Source organism: Rhynchophorus ferrugineus, unplaced genomic scaffold (genome assembly GCF_030347505.1).
Source record: "Rhynchophorus ferrugineus isolate W39M unplaced genomic scaffold, kcgeb_rfMv2 rfM12, whole genome shotgun sequence".
NCBI lineage: Eukaryota > Metazoa > Arthropoda > Insecta > Coleoptera > Curculionidae > Rhynchophorus > Rhynchophorus ferrugineus.
This window is the reverse complement of record NW_027472591.1, coordinates 122,539-142,603: the sequence shown is the minus strand read 5'-3', so window position 1 is coordinate 142,603 and position 20,065 is coordinate 122,539. Positions and strand designations below refer to the sequence as shown.

The following is a 20,065-nucleotide window of genomic DNA, read 5'->3' as shown; positions in this document are numbered from 1 at the left end:
TGACTATTTTTTTTTTGGTTGAATAGCAAAGTAAACTGCCATCGGCCACGTACAATACAATAGTAGTGGCAAAGCAAGCTGACATCCGCCACGTTCAAAGCGAGTGGTGGCAAAAATATTTAAAATTTGACCATATATTTTTTTTTGGTTCAGTAGCATAGCAAACTGCCATCGGCCACGTACTATATAACAGCAGTGGCAAAGAAAGCTGCCATTGGCCATGTTCATGAGGGATGGTGGCAAAAACATTCCAACTTTGACCATATATATTTTTTGGTTCAATAGCAAAGCAAACTGCCGTCGCCCACGTACTTTCAATAGTAGTGGTAGAGCAAGCTGACATCGGCCACGTTCAAGAGGTGTGGTGGCAAGAACCATTCAATTTTGACCATAATTTTTGTGTGGTTCAGCAGCAAAGCAAACAGCCATCGGCCACGTACTATATAACAGTTGTGGCAAAGAAAGCTGCCAACGGCCACGTTCAAGAGGGGTGGTGGCAAAAACATTTCAAATTTGATCATAATTTTTTTGGTTCAGTAGCAATGTGAACTGCCTTCGACCATTTAATATTCAATAGTAGTGGCAAAGCAAGCTGACATCGGCCACGTTCAAAAGGCGTGGTGGCAAAAACATTTCAACTTTGACCATATATATTTTTTTGGTTCAGTAGCATAGCAAACAGCCATCGGCCACGTACTATATAACAGTTGTGGCAAAGAAAGCTGCCAACGGCCACGTTCAAGAGGGGTGGTGGCAAAAACATATCAAATTTGACCATAATTTTTTTGGTTCAGTAGCAATGTGAACTGCCTTCGACCATCTAATATTCAATAGTAGTGGCAAAGCAAGCCGCCATCGGCCACGTTCAAAGCGAGTGGTGGCAAAAACATTTCAAATTTGACCATATATTTTTTTTTGGTTCAGTAGCATAGCAAACTGCCATCGGCCACGTACTATATAACAGTAGTGGCAAAGAAAGCTGCCATTGGCCATGTTCATGAGGAATGGTGGCAAAAACATTCCAACTTTGACCATATATATTTTTTGGTTCAATAGCAAAGCAAACTGCCGTCGCCCACGTACTTTCAATAGTAGTGGTAGAGCAAGCTGACATCGGCCACGTTCAAGAGGTGTGGTGGCAAGAACCATTCCATTTTGACCATAATTTTTGTGTGGTTCAGCAGCAAAGCAAACTGCCGTCGCCCACTTTCTATACAATATTAGTGGCAAAGCAAGCTGACATCGGCCACGTTCAAGAAGTGTGGAGGCAAAAACATTTCAACTTTGACCATATTTTTTTGGTTCAGTAGCAAAGCAAACTGCCATGTGTCGCATACTATACAATAGTAATGGCAATGCAAGTTACCATCGGCCACGTTCAAATGGGGTGGTCGCAAAAACATTTCAACTTTGACCATATATATTTTTTGGTTCAGTAGCATAGCAAACAGCCATCGGCCACGTACTATATAACAGTTGTGGCAAAGAAAGCTGCCAACGGCCACGTTCAAGAGGGGTGGTGGCAAAAACATTTCAAATTTGACCATAATTTTTTTGGTTCAGTAGCAATGTGAACTGCCTTCGACCATCTAATATTCAATAGTAGTGGCAAAGCAAGCTGACATCGGCCACGTTCAAAAGGGGTGGTGGCAAAAACATTTCAAATTTGACCATAATTTTTTTTTGGTTCAGTAGCAATGCGAAATGCCATCGCCTATCTACTATTCAATAGTAGTGGCAAAGCAAGCTGACATCGACCAAGTTCAAGAGGTGTGGTTGCAAAAACATTTCAACTTTGACCATAATTATTGTTTGATTCAGTAGCAATGCAAACTGCCGTCGTCCATCTACTATTCAATAGTAGTGGCAAAGCAAGCCGCCATCGGCCACGTTCAAAGCGAGTGGTGGCAAAAACATTTCAAATTTGACCATATATTTTTTTTTGGTTCAGTAGCATAGCAAACTGCCATCGGCCACGTACTATATAACAGCAGTGGCAAAGAAAGCTGCCATTGGCCATGTTCATGAGGGATGGTGGCAAAAGCATTCCAACTTTGACCATATATATTTTTTGGTTCAATAGCAAAGCAAACTGCCGTCGCCCACGTACTTTCAATAGTAGTGGTAGAGCAAGCTGACATCGGCCACGTTCAAGAGGTGTGGTGGCAAGAACCATTCAATTTTGACCATAATTTTTGTGTGGTTCAGCAGCAAAGCAAACAGCCATCGGCCACGTACTATATAACATTTGTGGCAAAGAAAGCTGCCAACGGCCACGTTCAAGAGGGGTGGTGGCAAAAACATTTCAAATTTGATCATAATTTTTTTGGTTCAGTAGCAATGTGAACTGCCTTCGACCATTTAATATTCAATAGTAGTGGCAAAGCAAGCTGACATCGGCCACGTTCAAAAGGCGTGGTGGCAAAAACATTTCAACTTTGACCATATATATTTTTTTGGTTCAGTAGCATAGCAAACAGCCATCGGCCACGTACTATATAACAGTTGTGGCAAAGAAAGCTGCCAACGGCCACGTTCAAGAGGGGTGGTGGCAAAAACATTTCAAATTTGACCATAATTTTTTTGGTTCAGTAGCAATGTGAACTGCCTTCGACCATCTAATATTCAATAGTAGTGGCAAAGCAAGCCGCCATCGGCCACGTTCAAAGCGAGTGGTGGCAAAAACATTTCAAATTTGACCATATATTTTTTTTTGGTTCAGTAGCATAGCAAACAGCCATCGGCCACGTACTATATAACAGTTGTGGCAAAGAAAGCTGCCAACGGCCACGTTCAAGAGGGGTGGTGGCAAAAACATTTCAAATTTGACCATAATTTTTTTGGTTCAGTAGCAATGTGAACTGCCTTCGACCATCTAATATTCAATAGTAGTGGCAAAGCAAGCTGACATCGGCCACGTTCAAAAGGGGTGGTGGCAAAAACATTTCAAATTTGACCATAATTTTTTTTTGGTTCAGTAGCAATGCGAAATGCCATCGCCTATCTACTATTCAATAGTAGTGGCAAAGCAAGCTGACATCGACCAAGTTCAAGAGGTGTGGTTGCAAAAACATTTCAACTTTGACCATAATTATTGTTTGATTCAGTAGCAATGCAAACTGCCGTCGTCCATCTACTATTCAATAGTAGTGGCAAAGCAAGCCGCCATCGGCCACGTTCAAAGCGAGTGGTGGCAAAACATTTCAAATTTGACCATATATTTTTTTTTGGTTCAGTAGCATAGCAAACTGCCATCGGCCACGTACTATATAACAGTAGTGGCAAAGAAAGCTGCCATTGGCCATGTTCATGAGGGATGGTGGCAAAAACATTCCAACTTTGACCATATATATTTTTTGGTTCAATAGCAAAGCAAACTGCCGTCGCCCACGTACTTTCAATAGTAGTGGTAGAGCAAGCTGACATCGGCCACGTTCAAAAGTGTTGGTGGCAAAATCATTTCAAATTTGACCATAATTTTTTTTGGTTCAGCAGCAAAACAAGCTGCCATCGGCCACCTTTAAGAGATGTGGTGTCAAAACATTTCAAATTTGACTATATTTTCTTTCGTTCGGTAGCAAAGCAAGCTGCCGTCACCCACGTACTATACAAAATTAGTGGCATAGCAAGCTGATATACCCCACGTTCAAGAGGGGAGGTGGCAAAAACCTTTCAACTTTGACCATAATTATTGTTTGGTTCAGCAGCAAAGCAAGCTCCCATCGACCACGTACTATACAACAGTGGTGGCAAAGCAAGCTGTCAGCGGTCACGTTCAAGAGGCGCGGTGGCAAAATCATTTCAAATTTGACCATAATTTTTTTTGGTTCAGCAGCAAAACAAGCTGCCATCGGCCACCTTGAAGAGGGGTGGTGTCAAAACATTTCAAATTTGACTATATTTTCTTTGGTTCGGTAGCAAAGCAAACTGCCGTCACCCACGTACTATACAATAATAGTGGCATAGCAAGCTAATATACCCCACGTTCAAGAGGGGAGGTGGCAAAAACCTTTCAACTTTGACCATAATTTTTGTTTGGTTCAGCAGCAAAACAAGCTGCCATCGACCACGTACTATACAACACTAGTGGCAAAGCAAGCTGTCATCGGTCACATTCAAGAGGGGTGGTCGCTAATACATTTCTACTTTGACCATATTTTGTCGCCCACGTACTATACAATAGTAGAGGCATAGTAAGCTTATATAGCAAACGTTCAAGAGGGGTGGTGGCAAAAACCTTTCAACTTTGACCATAGTTTTTGTTTGGTTTAGCAGCAAAACAAGCTGCCATCGACCACGTACTATACAACAGTGGTGGCAAAGCAAGCTGCCATGGGCCACTTTCAAGAGTGGTGGTGTCAAAAACGTTTCAATTTTGACCATATTTTTTTTTTGGTTTAGTAGAAAAGCAAACTGCAGTCGCCCACGTATTATACAATAGTAGTTGTAAAGCAAGCTGACATCGGCAACGTTCAGGAAGTGTGGTGGCAAAAACATTTCAACTTTGACCATATTTTTTTTTGGTTCAGTATCAAAGCAAACTGCCGTCGCACAGCTACTATACAACAGTAGTGGCAAGGTAAGTTGATATCGGCCCCGTTCAAGAGGGGTGTTGGCAAAAATAATTCAACTTTGACCATAATTATTGTTTTTTTCAGTAGCAATGCAAACTGCCGTCGCCCATCTAATATTCAATAGTAGTGGCAAAGCAAGCTGCCATCGGCCACGTTCATGAGGGGTGGTGGCAAAAACTTTTCAACTTTGACCATAATTTTTATTTGGTTCAGTAGCAATGCGAAATGCCGTGGCCCATCTATTATTCAATAGTAGTGGCAAAGCAAGCTGCCAACGGCCAAGTTCAAGAGGGGTGCTGGCAAAAACATGTTAACTTTTACCAAATGTTTCAGTGGTTCATATAGTTCAGTAGCAAAGCAAACTGCCATCGGTCACGTACTATACAATAGTAATGGCAATGCAAGCTAACATCAGCCACGTTCAAGGGGGGTGGTGGCAAAAATTTTTCAATTTTGACCGTATATTTTTTGGTTCAGTAGCAAAGCAACCTACCATCGGCCACGTACTATACAACAGTAGCGCCAAAGCAAGCCGACATCGGTCACGTTCAAGAGGGGTGGTGGCAAAAACATGTCTACTTTAACCATATATTTTTTGGTTCAGTAGCAAAGCAAACTGCCATCGGTCACGTACTATGCAATAGTAGTGGCATAGCAAGCTGATATACACCACGTTCAAGAGGGGTGGTGGCAAAAACCTTTCAACATTGACCATAATTTTTGTTTGGTTCAGCAGTAAAACAAGCTGCCATCGACCACGTACTATACAACAGTGGGGGCAAAATAAGCTATCATCGGTCACGTTCAAGAGGCGTGGTGGCAAAAACATTTCAAATTTGACCATATTTTCTTTGGTTCGGTAGCAAAGCAAACTGCCGTCAGCCCCGTACTATACAATAGTAGTGGCATAGCAAGCTGATATACCACACGTTCAAGAGGGGTGGTGGAAAAAACATTCCAATTTTCACCATATATATTTTTTGGTTTAGTCACAAAGCAAACTGCCATCGGCTACATACTATAGAACAGTAGTAGCAAAGCAAGCTGCCATCGCCCACGGTGGAGAGGGGTGGTGGCAAATACATTTCAAATTTGACCATATTTTTTTTTGGTTCAGTAGCAAAGCAAAATGCCGTCTCCCACGTACTATACAATAGTGGTGGCAAAGCAAGCTGATATCGGCCACGTTCAAGAAGTGTGGCGGCAAAAACCTTTCAACATTGACCATATATTTTTTTGGTTCAGTATCAAAGCAAACTGTCGTCGCCCACGAACTATAGAACAGTAGTTGCAAAGCAAGCTGCCATCGCCCATGTTGAAGAAGTGTGGTGGCAAAAACATTTCAACTTTGAGCATTTTTTTTTTGGTTCAGTATCAAAGCAAACTGCCATAGCCCAGCTACTATACAACAGTAGTAGCAAAGCAAGCTGACATCGCCCACGTTGAAGAAGTATGGTGGCAAAAACATTTCAACTTTGACCATTTTTTTTTTGGTTCAGTATCAAAGCAAACTGCCGTCGCCCACGTACTATAGAACAGTAGTAGCAAAGCAAGCTGCCATCGCCCACGTTGACGAAGTGTGACAGCAAAACATTTCAACTTTGACCATTTTTTTTTGGTTCAGTATCAAAGCAAACTGCCGTAGCCCAGCTATTATACAACAGTAGTAGCAAAGCAAGCTGCCATCGCCCACGTTGAAGAAGTGTGGTGGCAAAAACTTTTCAACTTTGACCATTTTTTTTTTGGTTCAGTATCAAAGCAAATTGCCTTCGCCCACCTTCTATACGCTAGTAGGGGCAAAGCAAGCTGCCATCGGCCACGTTCAAGTGGGGTGCTGGTAAAGCATTTAAAATTTGACCATATATATTTTTTCGGCAAAGCAAGCTGCCATCGCCCACGTTCAGGGGGGGGGGGGTGTTGGCAAAATTATTTCAACTTTGACCATCTTTTTTTTGGTTCAGTAGAAAAGCAAACTTTCGTCACCCACGTACTCTACAATAGTAGTGGCATAGCAAGCTGATATACCCCACTTTCAAGAGGGATGGTGGCAAAAACCTTTCAACTTTGACCATAATTATTGTTTGGTTCAGCAGCAAAGCCAGCTGGCATCGACCACGTACTATACAACAGAGGTGGCAAAGCAAGCTGTCATCGGTCACGTTCAAGAGGCGTGGTACCAAAAACATTTCAATTTTGACCATATTTTCTTTGGTTCGGTAGCAAAGCAAACCTGTATGTATACCTGATGACGACCCTTCGGGGATCAAGGACATGGCGCAAATACGCACCAGTTTTAACGCTTCTGCCTATTGTATACCGGATCGCGAAATTGCGGGTATAGAGTGCATGTCCCATTTGCGCCCCACGTTAAATCGTTTGGTGTATTGTATACCGGATGACGACCCTTCAGGGATAGGGTTAGTGACGCAAATACGCAAAACCTTTAATGGTTCAGCCTATTGTATACCGGATGATGACACTTCGGGGATCAAGGACGTGATGCAAATACGCCTCACGATTAACGGATCTGCCTATCATATACCGCATGCCGACCCTTTGGGTATAGAGTGCGTGAAGCAAATACGCCCCAGGTTTAACAGTTCGGCCTATTGTATACCTGATAACGATCCTTCGGGGATCGAGGACGTGACGCAAATTGGCCCCACGTATAACAGTTTTGCCTATTGTATAAAGGATGACGACCCTTCGGGTATAGAATTCGTGCCTCAAATAAGCCCCACGTATAACGGTTTGGCCTATTGTGTACCGCAAGACGACCTTTCCGGGATAGAGAGCGTGCCGCAAATACACCCCACGTTTAACGGTTTTGCCTGTTGTATAACGGATGACGAAAATTCGATGATAGAGGGGATGCCGCAAATACGCCACACATATAACAGTTAGGCGTATTGTATACCGGATGACGACCCTTCGCTGATTGAGCGCGTGCTGTAAATATGCCCCTCGTTTAACTCTTTGATCCATTTTTTACCGGATGGCGAAACTTCGGGGATATAGTTATTGACGCAAATAGGCCCCACGTTTAACGGTTCTGCCTGTTGTATACTGCATGACGACCCATCGGTGATAGAGGAAGTGCATCAATTACGCCCCACGTCCAAAATTTCTGCCTATTGTATACCGGATGATGACACTTCGGGTGTCACGGACGTGACGCAAATACACCTAACGTTTAACGGTTCCGCCTATTATGTACCGGATGACCTTCGACGACGGAGTGGGTGCCGCAATTACGCCCCACACTTAACGGTTTGGCCTATTTTATACCTTATAGCGACCCTACGTCTATAGAGGGCATGTCGCAATTGCGCCCCACGTTAAACTGTTTGGATTATTGCCTACCGGATGGCGATAATTCTCGGATAGGTTTAGTGACGCAACTACGCCCCACGTTTAATGGTTCGGCCTCTTTTATACCGGATGACGACCCTTCGGGGATAGAGTGCGTGATGCAAATAAGCTCCGCGTTTAACTGTTCGGCCTATTTTATACCGGATGATGACACTTCGGGGATCAAGGACGTGACGCAAATACGCCCCAGGTTTAACGGATCTGCCCATTGTATACCGCATGACGACATTTTGGGGATAGAGTGCGTGACGCAAATACGCCCCAGGTTTAACGGTTCGGCCTATTATATACCTGATGACGACAGTTCGGGGATCGAGGACGTGACGCAAATACGCACTAGTTTTAACGCTTCTGCCTCTTGTATACCAGAAGGCGAACTTGCGGGTATAGAGTGCAATGCGCAAATGCGCCCCACGTTAAGCGGTTTGGATTATTGTATACCGGATGACGATACTTCCCGGATAGGGTTAGTGACGCAACTACGCCCCACGTTTAATGGTTCGGCCTATTTTATACCGGATGATGACACTTCGGGGATCAAGGATGTGACGCAAATACGACCCACGATTAACGGATCTGCCTATCGTATACCGCATGACAAAACTTTGGGGAGAGAGTGCGTGACGCAAATACGCCCCAGGTTTAACGTTTCGGCCTATTGTATACCGGAAGACTACCCTTCGGGGATCGAGGACGTGACGCAAATTGGCCCCACGTATAACAGTTCTGCCTATTGTATACCGGACGACCACACTTCAGTTATAGAATGCGTGCCGCAAATTAGCCTCTCGTTTAACGGTTCGACCTATTGTATACCGGATGACGGACCTTCGGGAATAGAATGCGTGATGTAAATACGCAACACGTTTAATGGTTCGGCCTATTACATGCCGGATGATGACACCTCGGGGATCAAGGACGTGATGCAAATAGGCCGCACGTTTAACGGATCTGCCCATTGTATACCGCATGACAAACCTTTGAGGATAGAGTGCGTGTCGCAAATACGCCCCATGTTTAACGGTTTTGCCTACTGTATACCGAATGACGACCCTTCGATGATAGAGGGGATGGCGCAAATACGTCCCACGTTTAACGGTTAGGCTAATTGTATACCAGATGACGGAGATTCGGGGATAGAATGCGTGATGTAAATACGCCCCACATTTAACCGTTAGGCCTATTGTATACCTGATCACGACACTTCGGGTATCAAGGATGTGACGCAAATACGCCCCACGATTAACGTATCTGCCTATTGTATACCGCATGACGACATTCTGCGGATAGAGTGCGTGACGCAAATACGCCCCAGGTCTAACGGTTCGGCCTATTGTATACCTGAAGACGACCCTTCGGGGATCGAGGACGTGACGCAAATTGCCCCCACGTATAACAGTTCTGCCTGTTGTATAAAGGATAACGAGCTGTCGGGGATAGAGTGCGTGCCGCTAATAAGCCCCACGTTTAAATGTTCGGTCTATTGTATACCGGAAGACGACCTTTCCGGGATAGAGTGCGTGCCGAAAATACGCCCCACGTTTAACGGTTTTGCCTATTGTATACCGGATGACGACCCTTCGATGATAGAGGACATGCCACTATTACGCCCCACGTCTAAAATTTCTGCCTATTGTATAACGAATGATGACACTTCGTATATCAATTACGTAACGAAAAATCGCCCCAGGTTTAACGCGTTTGCTATTGTATACCGGATGACGACACTTCGGGGATAAAGTGCGTGATGCAAATAAGCTCCACGTTTACCTCTTCGGCCAGTTGTATACCGAATGACCACACTTCAGGGATAGAATGCGTGCCGCAAATGCGCCCCACGTTTAACGGTTCTGCCTATTGTATACCGGATGGCGAACTTGCGGGTGTAGAGTGCATGTCGCAGTTGCAAACCGCGTTAAACGGTTTGACTTATTGTATAACGGATGATGACACTTCGGGGATAGGGTTAGTGACGCAAATACGCAGCACTTTTAATGGTTCGTCCTCTTGTATACCGAATGGTGAAACTTCGGGGAACAAGGACGTTACGCAAATACGCCCCACGATTAACGGATCTGCTTATCGTATACCGCATGACGACCTTTTGGGGATAGAGTGCATGACGAAAATACGCCCCAGGTTTAACAATTCGGCCTATTGTATGCCTGATGACGACCGTTCGGGGATCGAGGACGTGACGCAAATTGGACCCACGTATAACAGTTCTGCCTATTGTATACCGGATGTCCGCACTTCAGGGATAGAATGCGTGTCGCAAATAAGCTCCTCGTTTGTCGTCTCGAACTATTGTATACCGGATGACGGACCTTCGTGTATAGAATGCGTGATGTAAATACGCAACACGTTTAATGGTTCGGCTTATTATATACCGGATGATGACACCTCGGGGATCAAGGACGTGACGCAAAGATCCCCCACGTTTATAGGATTTGCCCATTGAATACCGCATGACGACCCTTTGGGGATAGAGTGCGTGACGCAAATACGCCCCAGGTTTAACGGTTCGGCCTATTGTATACCTGATGACGACCCTTCGGGGATCGAGGACGTGACGCAAATTGGCCCCACGTTTAACGGTTCGTCCTATTGTATACCGGAAGACAAACTTTCCGGGATAGGGTGCGTGCCGCAAATACGCCCAGTGTTTAACGGTTTTGAATATTGTATACCGGATGACAACCCTTCGATGATAGAGGGGATGCCGCAAATACGTCCCACATTTAACGGTTAGGCCAATTGTATAAAGGATGACGGGCCTTCGGGGATAGAATACGTGATGTAAATACGCCCCACATTTAACGATTAGGCCTGTTGTATACCTGATGACGACCCTTCGGCGAGTGAAGACGTGACGCAAATACGCCACTGTTTTAACGCTTCTGCCTATTGTATATCGGATGGCGAATTTACTGGTATAGAGTGCATGTCGCAATTGCGCCCCAAGTTAAACGGTTTGGCTTATTGTATACCGGATGACGACCCTTCGGGGATATTTTTAGTGACGCAAATACGCAACACGTTTAATGGTTCGGCCTATTTTATACCGGATGATGACACTTCGGGGATCAAAGACGTGACGCAAATACGCCCCAAGATTAACGGATCTGCCTATTGTATACCTGGTGACGACTCTTCGGGGATAGAGTTGGTGCCGTAAATACGCCCCACGTCTAACGGTTTGGCCTATTGTATAACGGATGATGACCTTTTGGAGTTAGAGTGCATGTCGCAAATACGCCCCACGTTAAACGGTTTGACTTATTTTATATCGGATGACGACCCTTCGGGGATAGAGTGCGTGATGCAAATAAGCCCCACGTTTAACGGTTTGACCTATTGTATAGCGCAAGATGGCCCTTCCGGGCTAGATTGCGTGCCGCAAATACGCCCCAAGTTTAACGGTTCTTCCTATTGTATACCGGATGACGACTCTTCGATAATAATGGGGGTGCCGCAAATGCGCTCCACGTCTAACGGTTCGGCCTATTGTATACCGGATGACGAACCTTCGGGGATATGGTTAGTGATGCAAATAGGCCCCACGTTTAACGGTTCTGCCTGTTGTATATCGGATGACGACCCTTCGATGATAAAGTGCGTGCTGCAAATACGTCTCACGTTAAACGGTTCGGCCTATTGTATATCGAAAGACGACACTTAAAGGATAGAGTGCGTGCCGCAAATACGCCCCACGTTTAACGGTTCTGCCTAATGTATATCGGATGACGACACTTCGATGATAGCGGAGGTGACGCAAATACGCTTACGTTTAATGGTTCAGCCTATTGTATAGCAGATAACCACATGTTAGGGACAGAGTGCATGTCGCAAAGATGCCCCACGTTTAACTATTTGGCCCAATGTAAACCGGATGACGACACATCGGGAATAGAGGACGTGCCTCAAATACGCTATACATTTTAAGATTCTGTCTATTGTAAACCGAATGACGATCCTTCAAGAATACAGGGTGTACCAAAATGCGCCCCAGGTTTAACGCTTCGTCCTACTGTAAACCGGTTGACGTCCCTTCGGGTATAGAGAGCGTGCCGCCAATGCGCCCCGCGTTTAACGGTTCGGCCTATTGTATACCGGAAGACGACCTTTCCGGGATAGAGTGCGTGCCGCATATACGCCCCACGTTTAACGGTTTTGCCTGTTGTATACCGGATGACGACCCTTCGATGATAGAAGGGATGATGCAAATACGTGTCCCACATTTAACGGTTAGGCCAATTGAATACCAGAAGACGAACCTTCGAGGATCGAGGACGTGACGCAAATACGCACCAGTTTAAACGCTTCTGCCTATTGTATACCGGATGGCGAATTTGCGTGTATAGAGTGCATGTCAAAATTGCGCTCCACCTTAAACGGTTTAGCTTATTGTATACCGGATAACGACCCTTCGGGGATAGGGTTAGTGACGCAAATACGCAACACGTTTAATGGTTCGGCCTATTGTATACCGGATGATGGCACTTCGTGTATCAAGGACGTGACGCAGATACGCCCCACGTTTAACGGATCTGCCTGTTGTATACCGCATGACGAAACTTTGGGGAGAGAGTGTGTGACGCAAATACGCCCCAGGTTTAACGGTTGGGCCTATTGTATACCTGATGACGAACCTTCGGGTATCGAGGACGTGACGCAAATACGCCCCAGGTTTAACGTTTCTGCCTAATGTATACCAGCAGACGACAATTCGGGGATAGAGTGCGAGCGGCAAATACGCCCCAGGTTTAACGTTTCTGCCTAATGTATACCAGCAGACGACAATTCGGGGATAGAGTGCGTGCCGCAAATACGCCCCACGTTTAAAGGCTCGGCCTATTGTAAACCGGATGACGACACTTCGAGGATAGAGGGCGTGACGCAAATTGGCCCCACGTATTACAGTTCTGCCTATTGTATACCGGAAGACGGCCCATTGATGATAGAGGGGGTGATGCAAATACGCCCCACGTTTAATGGTTCATACTATTTTATACCAGATGACCACACTTTAGGGATAGAGTGCGTGTCGCAAATATGCCCCACGTTTAACTGTTTGGCCTAATGTAAGCCGGATGACGACACATCGGGAATAGAGGACGTGCCGCAAATACGCCCTACGTTTAAAGGTTCTGCCTATTATACACCGGATGACGATCCTTCAAGAATACAGGTTGTGCCGAAATACGCCCCAGGTTTAATATTTCGTCCTACTGCAAACCGGTTGAGGAACCTTCGAGTGTATAGGGCGTGGCGCCAATGCGCCCCACTTTTAATGGTTCGACCTATTGTATACCGGATGACCACCCTTCGACGATAGAGTTCGTGACGCAAATAGGCCCTACATTTAACGGTTTTGCCTGTTGTATACCGGATGACGACCCTTCTATGATAGAGTGCTTGTCGCAAATGACGACACTTCGGGAATCGAGGACGTGACGCAAATACGCCCCACGTTTAACTGTTTGGTGTATTGTATACCGGATGACGAAACTTCGGGGATAGTATTAGTGACGCAAAGAGACCCCACTTTTAACGGTTCTGCCTGTTGTATACCGGATGACGACTTTTCGATGATAGAGTGCGTGACGCAAATACGCCCCACGTTAAACGGTTCGGCCTATTGTATACCGGATGACGATCCTTCGATGTTAAAGTGCGTGTCGTAAATGCGCCAGACGTTTAACGATTTGGTTTATTATATACCGAATGACGACGCTTTGGGGATAGAGTATGTGCCCCAAATAAGCTCCATGTTTAAATGTTCTGATTATTCTAATCCGGATGACGATCCTTCAACTATACAATATGTGCCTCAAATAGGTCCCAAGTTTAACGTTTCGTCCTACTGTAAACCGGTTAACGACACCTCGGGTATAGAGGGTCTGACGCCAATGCGCCCCACGTTTAATGGTTCGACCTATTGTATACCGGATGACCACCATTCGACGATAGAGTGCGTGACGCAAATAGGCCCCACATTTAACGGTTTTGCCTGTTTTATACCGGATGACGAACCTTCGATGATAGAGTGCTTGTCGCAAATGCGCCAGACGTTTAACGATTTGGCCTATTGTGTATCGGATGACGAAACTTTGGGAATATACCCCACGTTTAACTCTTTGGCCTATTGTATACCGTATGACGAGCCTTTGGAGATAGAAGGCGTGCGGCCAATGCGCCCCACGTTTAACGGTTCGGCCTCTTGTATATCGGATGGCGAACCTTTGGGAATAGATTGCGTGTCGCAAATATGCTCCACGTTTAACTGTTTGGCCTATTTTATGCCTGATGACGAACCTTCGGGGATTAAAAACGTGACGCAAATACGCCCCAGGTTTAACGCTTCTGCCTAATGTATACCGGCAGACGAAAATTTTGGGATAGAGTGCGTGCCACAAATACGCCTCACGTTTAAAGGTTCGGCCTACTGTAAACCGGTTGACGAGTCTTCGGTTATAGAAGGCGTGCGGCCAATGCGCCCCACGTTTTACGGTTCGGGTTATTGCATATCGGATGACGAACCTTTGGGAAGAGAGTGCATGTCGCAAATATGCCCCACGTTTAACTGTTTGGCCTATTGTATACCGGATGGCGAGCCTTCGGGGATAGAGTGCGTGCCGCAAATACGCCCCATGTTTAATGGTTCGGCCTATTTTATACCAGATGACCACAGTTCGGGAAGGTAGTGCGTGCCGTAAATTCCCACAACTTTAAGGGTTCTGCCTATTGTATACCTAATGACGACACTTCGGGTATAGAACACGTGACGCATATACGCCACACGATTAATTGTTTGGTCTATTGTATACCGGATGACCAAGCTTCTTGGATATGTTTAGTGACGCAAATTGGCCCCACGTATAACGGTTCTGCATATTGTGCACCGAATGGCGACCCGTCGGGGATTGAGCGCGTGCCGCAGATATGCCCTACATTTAACGGTTAGGCCTATTGTATACCGGATGACGAGCCATCGGGGATAGGGTTAGTCACACAAATAGGCCTCACGTTTAAGGGTTCTGATTGTTGTATACAGGATGATGACCCCTCGGTGATAGAGGACGCGCCGGAATTATGCCCCACGTTTAAAATTTTGAGTATTGTATACCGTATGACGACTCTTCGGGGATAAAGTGCGTGCCGCAAATTCGCCCCACGTTTAACGGTTCTGCCTATTGTATACCGGATGACGACCCTTCGATGATAGAAGGGGTACCGCAAGTATGCCCTACATTTAACGGTTAGGCCTATTGTATACCTGATGAAGACCCTTCGCGGACCGAGGACGTAACGCAAATACGCCTCAAGTTTAACGCTTCTGCCTATCTAATACCGGATGACGACACTTCAGGGATCGGGGACGTGACGCAAATTGGCCCCACGTAAAATATTTCTGCCTATTGTATAAAGGAAGACGACACTTCGGGGATAGAGGGGATGCCGCAAACACGCCATACATATAACGGTTAGGACTATTGTATATCGGATGACGCAAATTCGTGGATAGAATGCGTGATGTAAATACGCCTCACGTTTAACGGTTCGGCCAATTTTATACTTGATGACGACCCTTCGGGGATCGATGACGTGACGCAAATAAGCCCCAGGTTTAACGCTTCTGCCTATTGAATACCGGAAGACGACCCTTCGGGTATTGAGCGCGTGCCGCAAATATGCCCCACGTTTAACTCTTTGGTCTATTGTATACCGGATGACTCCACTTCAGGGATAGAGGGCGTGCCGCAAATAAGCCCCACGTTTAATGGTTCGGCCTATTGTATACCGGAAGACGACCTTTCAGGTATAGAGTGCGTGCCGCAAATACGCCCCACGTTTAACGATTTTGCCTATTGTATACCGGATGACGACCCTTCGATGATAGAGGGGATGCCGCAAATACGCCCCACATATAACGTTTAGGCCTACTGTATACCGGATGACGGACCTTCGGGGATAGAATGCGCGATGTAAATACGCCCCACGTTTAACCGTTCGGCCTATTTTATACCAGATGACGACAATTAGGGGATAGAGTGCGTGCCGCAAATACGCCCGACGTCTAAAAGTTCTGCCTATTCTATAACGGATGATGACACTTTGTGAATCAAGTACGTGACGCAAATATGCCTCACGTTTAACGGCTCTGCCTATTGTGTACCGGATGACGACCCTTCGATGTTAGAGGGAATGCCGCAAATACGCCCCACATATAACGGTTCGGCCTATTTTATACCGGATGACGAGCTATCGGGACCAGAGGGTGTGCCGCAAATTCGCCCCACCTTTAAGTGTTCTGCCTATTCTATACCAAATGACGACACTTTGGGAAACAAGGACGTGACGCAATTACGGCCCACGTTTAACTGTTTGGGCTATTGTATACCGGATGACGAAACTTCGGGGAAAGTGCTAGTGACGCAAATAGGCCCCTCGTTTAACGGTTCTGCCTGTTGTATACCGGATGACGACCCTTCGATGATAGAGTGCGCCTCGAAAATGCGCCAGACGTTTAACGATTTGGCCTATTCTATACTGGGTGACGAACCTTCGATAATAGAGTACTTGACGCAAATACGCCCCACGTTAAACGGTTCGGCCTATTGCATATCGTATGACAAACCTTTGGAATAGAGTGCGTGTCGCAAATATGCTCCACGTTTAAGTGTTTGGCCTATTGTATACCGGATGACGAACATTTGAGGATAGAGGGCGTGCCGCAAATTCGCCCCAACTTTAAGGGTTCTTCCTATTGTATACCTAATAACGACACTTCGGGTACATTTTGAAATGTAGACCATTTGTCTATGGCTCTGGTGCTTGTAAAAGCTCTGAGCTGGTCTTTCCTACGTAAGTCTCGTTAACGGGTCATGGACTGGTCTCCGAGCGCCTTTTCTGCCACGTCGCGACGCTATTACGCACTTCATTCGCTAATTCCCTCTCATATTTCCTCACTGATCTCTAACTGGCAGCTTTCTTGCACGCCAGCATCTTGGGTATAATTTTCCTCATAATCGATCACCGTGTCGGAGCACGCGTTGATCTCTGTGACGGTTTCCTTGTTTACTATTCCCTCTGCGTTCCTTAACTGGTGGTTCCCGTCGGCTGTCCGATGCCTGTTTCGGGCTTCTACCCTTTTCATAATTTCGCATGTCTCCAATATATGCGTCGTGTCTTCTGGACCTGTGCGACACTCGCAGAGTCCATCGGTCTTCTTTAATTTAAATATGTGCAGGTAGGCTTGCATATTTCCATGTCCTGTCATCAGTTGCACAGCCTTCCTGCTCAGTCCTATATTTCCTCTCCCCACTTGTTGGCAGTATATACAGAGGGTTCTTCCTCTAATGGATTGCTCCCAATGCATTTGCCATCTTCTTCTTCTCCTCCTTCTTATTCTATTGATGGTTCTGGTGCTGATCCATCCGTGGTTTTCCAGTCCTATTCCTTCGTTTGCAGTGGCTTCTCTCGCGAGTCTATCTGCGGTTATCATTTCCTTCGTTGTCATTCTCCGGCACCATTTTAGCGATATTTCACTACCGCTTTTCTGCAAATCTAGCAAGGTTGCTTTGATTTGCATTATGTCCTTATTTCGTGTGTTTGCGTGCTCGGCCCACCATATGGACATTCTACTGTCCGTGCGAATGGTGATTGGTCCCAGTAGGCTTCTGTCCCGTACCATTTCTATGGCTTTCTGTACTGCCACGAATTCTGCCTCTCTGGAGCTCGATTCGTCTTTTATCATTAGACTTATCTCTTCCTGGGCGTTTGTTCCTGTCCGAATCACTATTCCTATGCCTGCTTTTCCTTCCTTGGCACTAGCGTCTGTCCATATCTTGGTGTTTCCGACGCTATTTGTCCGATTTTCACACGGTTCCTCCCATGGCCATGGCAATTTCTTTGGTTCTAATCCTTTTGGCCCATTGGGGTATCCGTATTTTTCAGCAGCCCACCCCTGGATCTCGGCTTCCAGGTATAGGGGTGGTGTTTCAGCTATTACCTGCAGAGCATCATTCGATGTGGTTCGATAGGCGCCTGTGATTGCTAACAGTGCAGTCCTTTGTGCTGCTGGTAGCGCTGTCCTAGCCCTTCCCATCGAGGCCCTGTATACCCATATTTCTGCGCCGTATAATACTGCGGGTTTTATAACAACGTCGTATATTTGACGCATGTGCTCTGGTGCCATAGGGTTGCTTCTTCTGCGCAGTGTTCCCCAGAGCCGGCACATCACCATATCAGTTTTTTTCCTCAACAGCTGTATCTGTCGTATATACTGCTGTTTACTGTCAATTGTCACACCCAGACACTTTATTGTATCTTTGACCTGAATGATATCTTCGCCAAGTTTGACCGTTGGTTGTCTGCGGTTTTTCTTGCTCCAAAAACAGCAAGCTTCAGTCTTGGCCTTGTTGTATTCTGCTCCTGCCCCGTCGGCCCATTTTTGCCAATATTCCCAGCAGTTGTTCCAGGCAAGGTCCAGCCTATTTCTGATGTATTTATTGCTGAGAGCAATCACCTGGTCGTCCGCGAATACCTGAATTCTCATTCCGAAGTCCCCTACTTCCGATTTAGAGACTTTGCGGAACCAGATGTTCATGCCCAGCAGCCATAGCGTTGGGCCTAAGTTTGACCCTTGAGGACATACCTTTTCAATTTCCATTGCCACCTGTTTGCTGATGATTTTCCTTCCCGTCTAGAAGCTGGCTATTGATTTTGCCATTTTCTTATTTATTCTGCTTCTTCAGAGTTCTTCCAATATTTCTACCTGGGTTGCTCTGTTGAAAGCGTTTCGGAGGTCCAGCGTCACTATTAGAACGTGTTTTCCTTGTTCTTTTTCGGTGTTGATCCATTTCAGTAGATCACTCACGGCTTGTACGGTTGACCTGTTTTTTCTGAAGCCGTACTGCCTTGAGTCGTGTAGCTCCATTTTCTCCGCCATTGCCTGTAGTCTCTGATTAAGTACTTTGTCTAGTACTTTTCTTAGCGTTGGTAGAAGGCTGATGGGTCGTTCGCCTCCGTCGCTTTTCTTTAACCAGCAGAGTTTGGCCGTTTTCCATATCTTAGGAAAGTATCCCGCGTTGTAACAATTCCTGTACAGCGTCAGGAACTCGTGTTTTTTCAAGATTCAGCCGTTCTTCAGGAGCTCGTTTGGTATGCGGTCTTCCCCTTCTGCCTTTCGGTTTCTCAAGTTCTCTATAATCGATTCGATTTCTCCTTCGGTTATTTCATCCTCGCCAGTCTCCGTACCCGGCCATTCCTCGCTCATGACCGTGCTTAAGACTTCGCGGGTTCGCTCTGTTTCCTCCAGGTCCATTGCTAGGTGGTATTTCTCCACTCTTTGTTTTTCGGCTGCTTCTCTTGCATCCAGTGTTGCGACTTCGGGCGTTGCTACCACTTCGCCTCTTCTTATGCCCATTCTTCTGATGGCTTCCCAAATACCGTCCCACGAGTTTGTTTCTATCAGGTTGTTAATCGCCTGACTGTCGTGTTCGGTTTTCTTTTCTCGTATCATTTTCCGATACTCTCTCTTCGGTTCGTTGTACTCATTCATTATGGCTTTCTGAAGACTGGCCGCCTGCTCCTCAATCACTTCGTGTGTTGCTGTTTGTCCGATATTGGTCTCTCTTTCTTCCAGTTTCACCCTGAACAGATCCCAATCGGTGCTGGCAAAATCTCAAATCTCTTTTTCTTGGCCGCTTAGTGTTTTGATTTTCCGTTCTTCCAGGTTTGTTCCCCTACTCCACGTGAGGTCCATGTGCCCTGTGCCCCAATTACAATCGAAGCTGGGCACCGTGTAGTCTCCTTCTGCGAGCTCTAGGCCGTGGCTGATTGCCCAGTCTAGAAGTTCCTCACCTCTTGGTTAGTTTCTAGAGCTTCCCCACAACGTGTGTTTTGCGTTGAAGTCCCCGGCGACTATCCATTTGCCTCGGTATCTGTTTATTCCGGCGGCGAGTTCATCTATGGGAACTTTTCAGTGCCCTCTCGCCTGGTTCCTCGTAGACTTTTGTGATCAAGACATCGTCTATTGCGATTGTTGTCACATTTTTTGTTGACAACTCCTCTATCAGTAGGGACTGGATTTCTTCTCTGGTCCAGATTTGGGT

General features: G+C 46.0%; 1 protein-coding gene across 1 annotated transcript; it reads right to left on the bottom strand.

The window, feature by feature from the left end:
* Positions 1-16,905: 16,905 nt before the first annotated feature.
* LOC143205560 (uncharacterized) lies at positions 16,906-18,900 on the bottom strand. The gene is made up of 2 exons (XM_076418712.1): positions 18,727-18,900; positions 16,906-18,654 (listed from the first exon to the last, which is right to left on the bottom strand). The coding sequence occupies exons 1-2, from the start codon at positions 18,898-18,900 to the stop codon at positions 16,906-16,908; spliced, it is 1,923 nt and encodes a 640-aa protein (XP_076274827.1).
* Positions 18,901-20,065: the final 1,165 nt, after the last annotated feature.

What these genes read in the sequence shown, in the direction of transcription:
- LOC143205560 (XM_076418712.1), bottom strand. Translation starts at nt 18,900, where the DNA reads ATGGCGGAGAAAATGGAGCTACACGACTCAAGGCAGTACGGCTTCAGA. An exon ending in CTTTCAACAGAGCAACCCAG is followed by an intron (nt 18,655 to 18,726) that starts GTAGAAATATTG and finishes GCCAGCTTCTAG; the next exon opens with ACGGGAAGGAAAATCATCAG.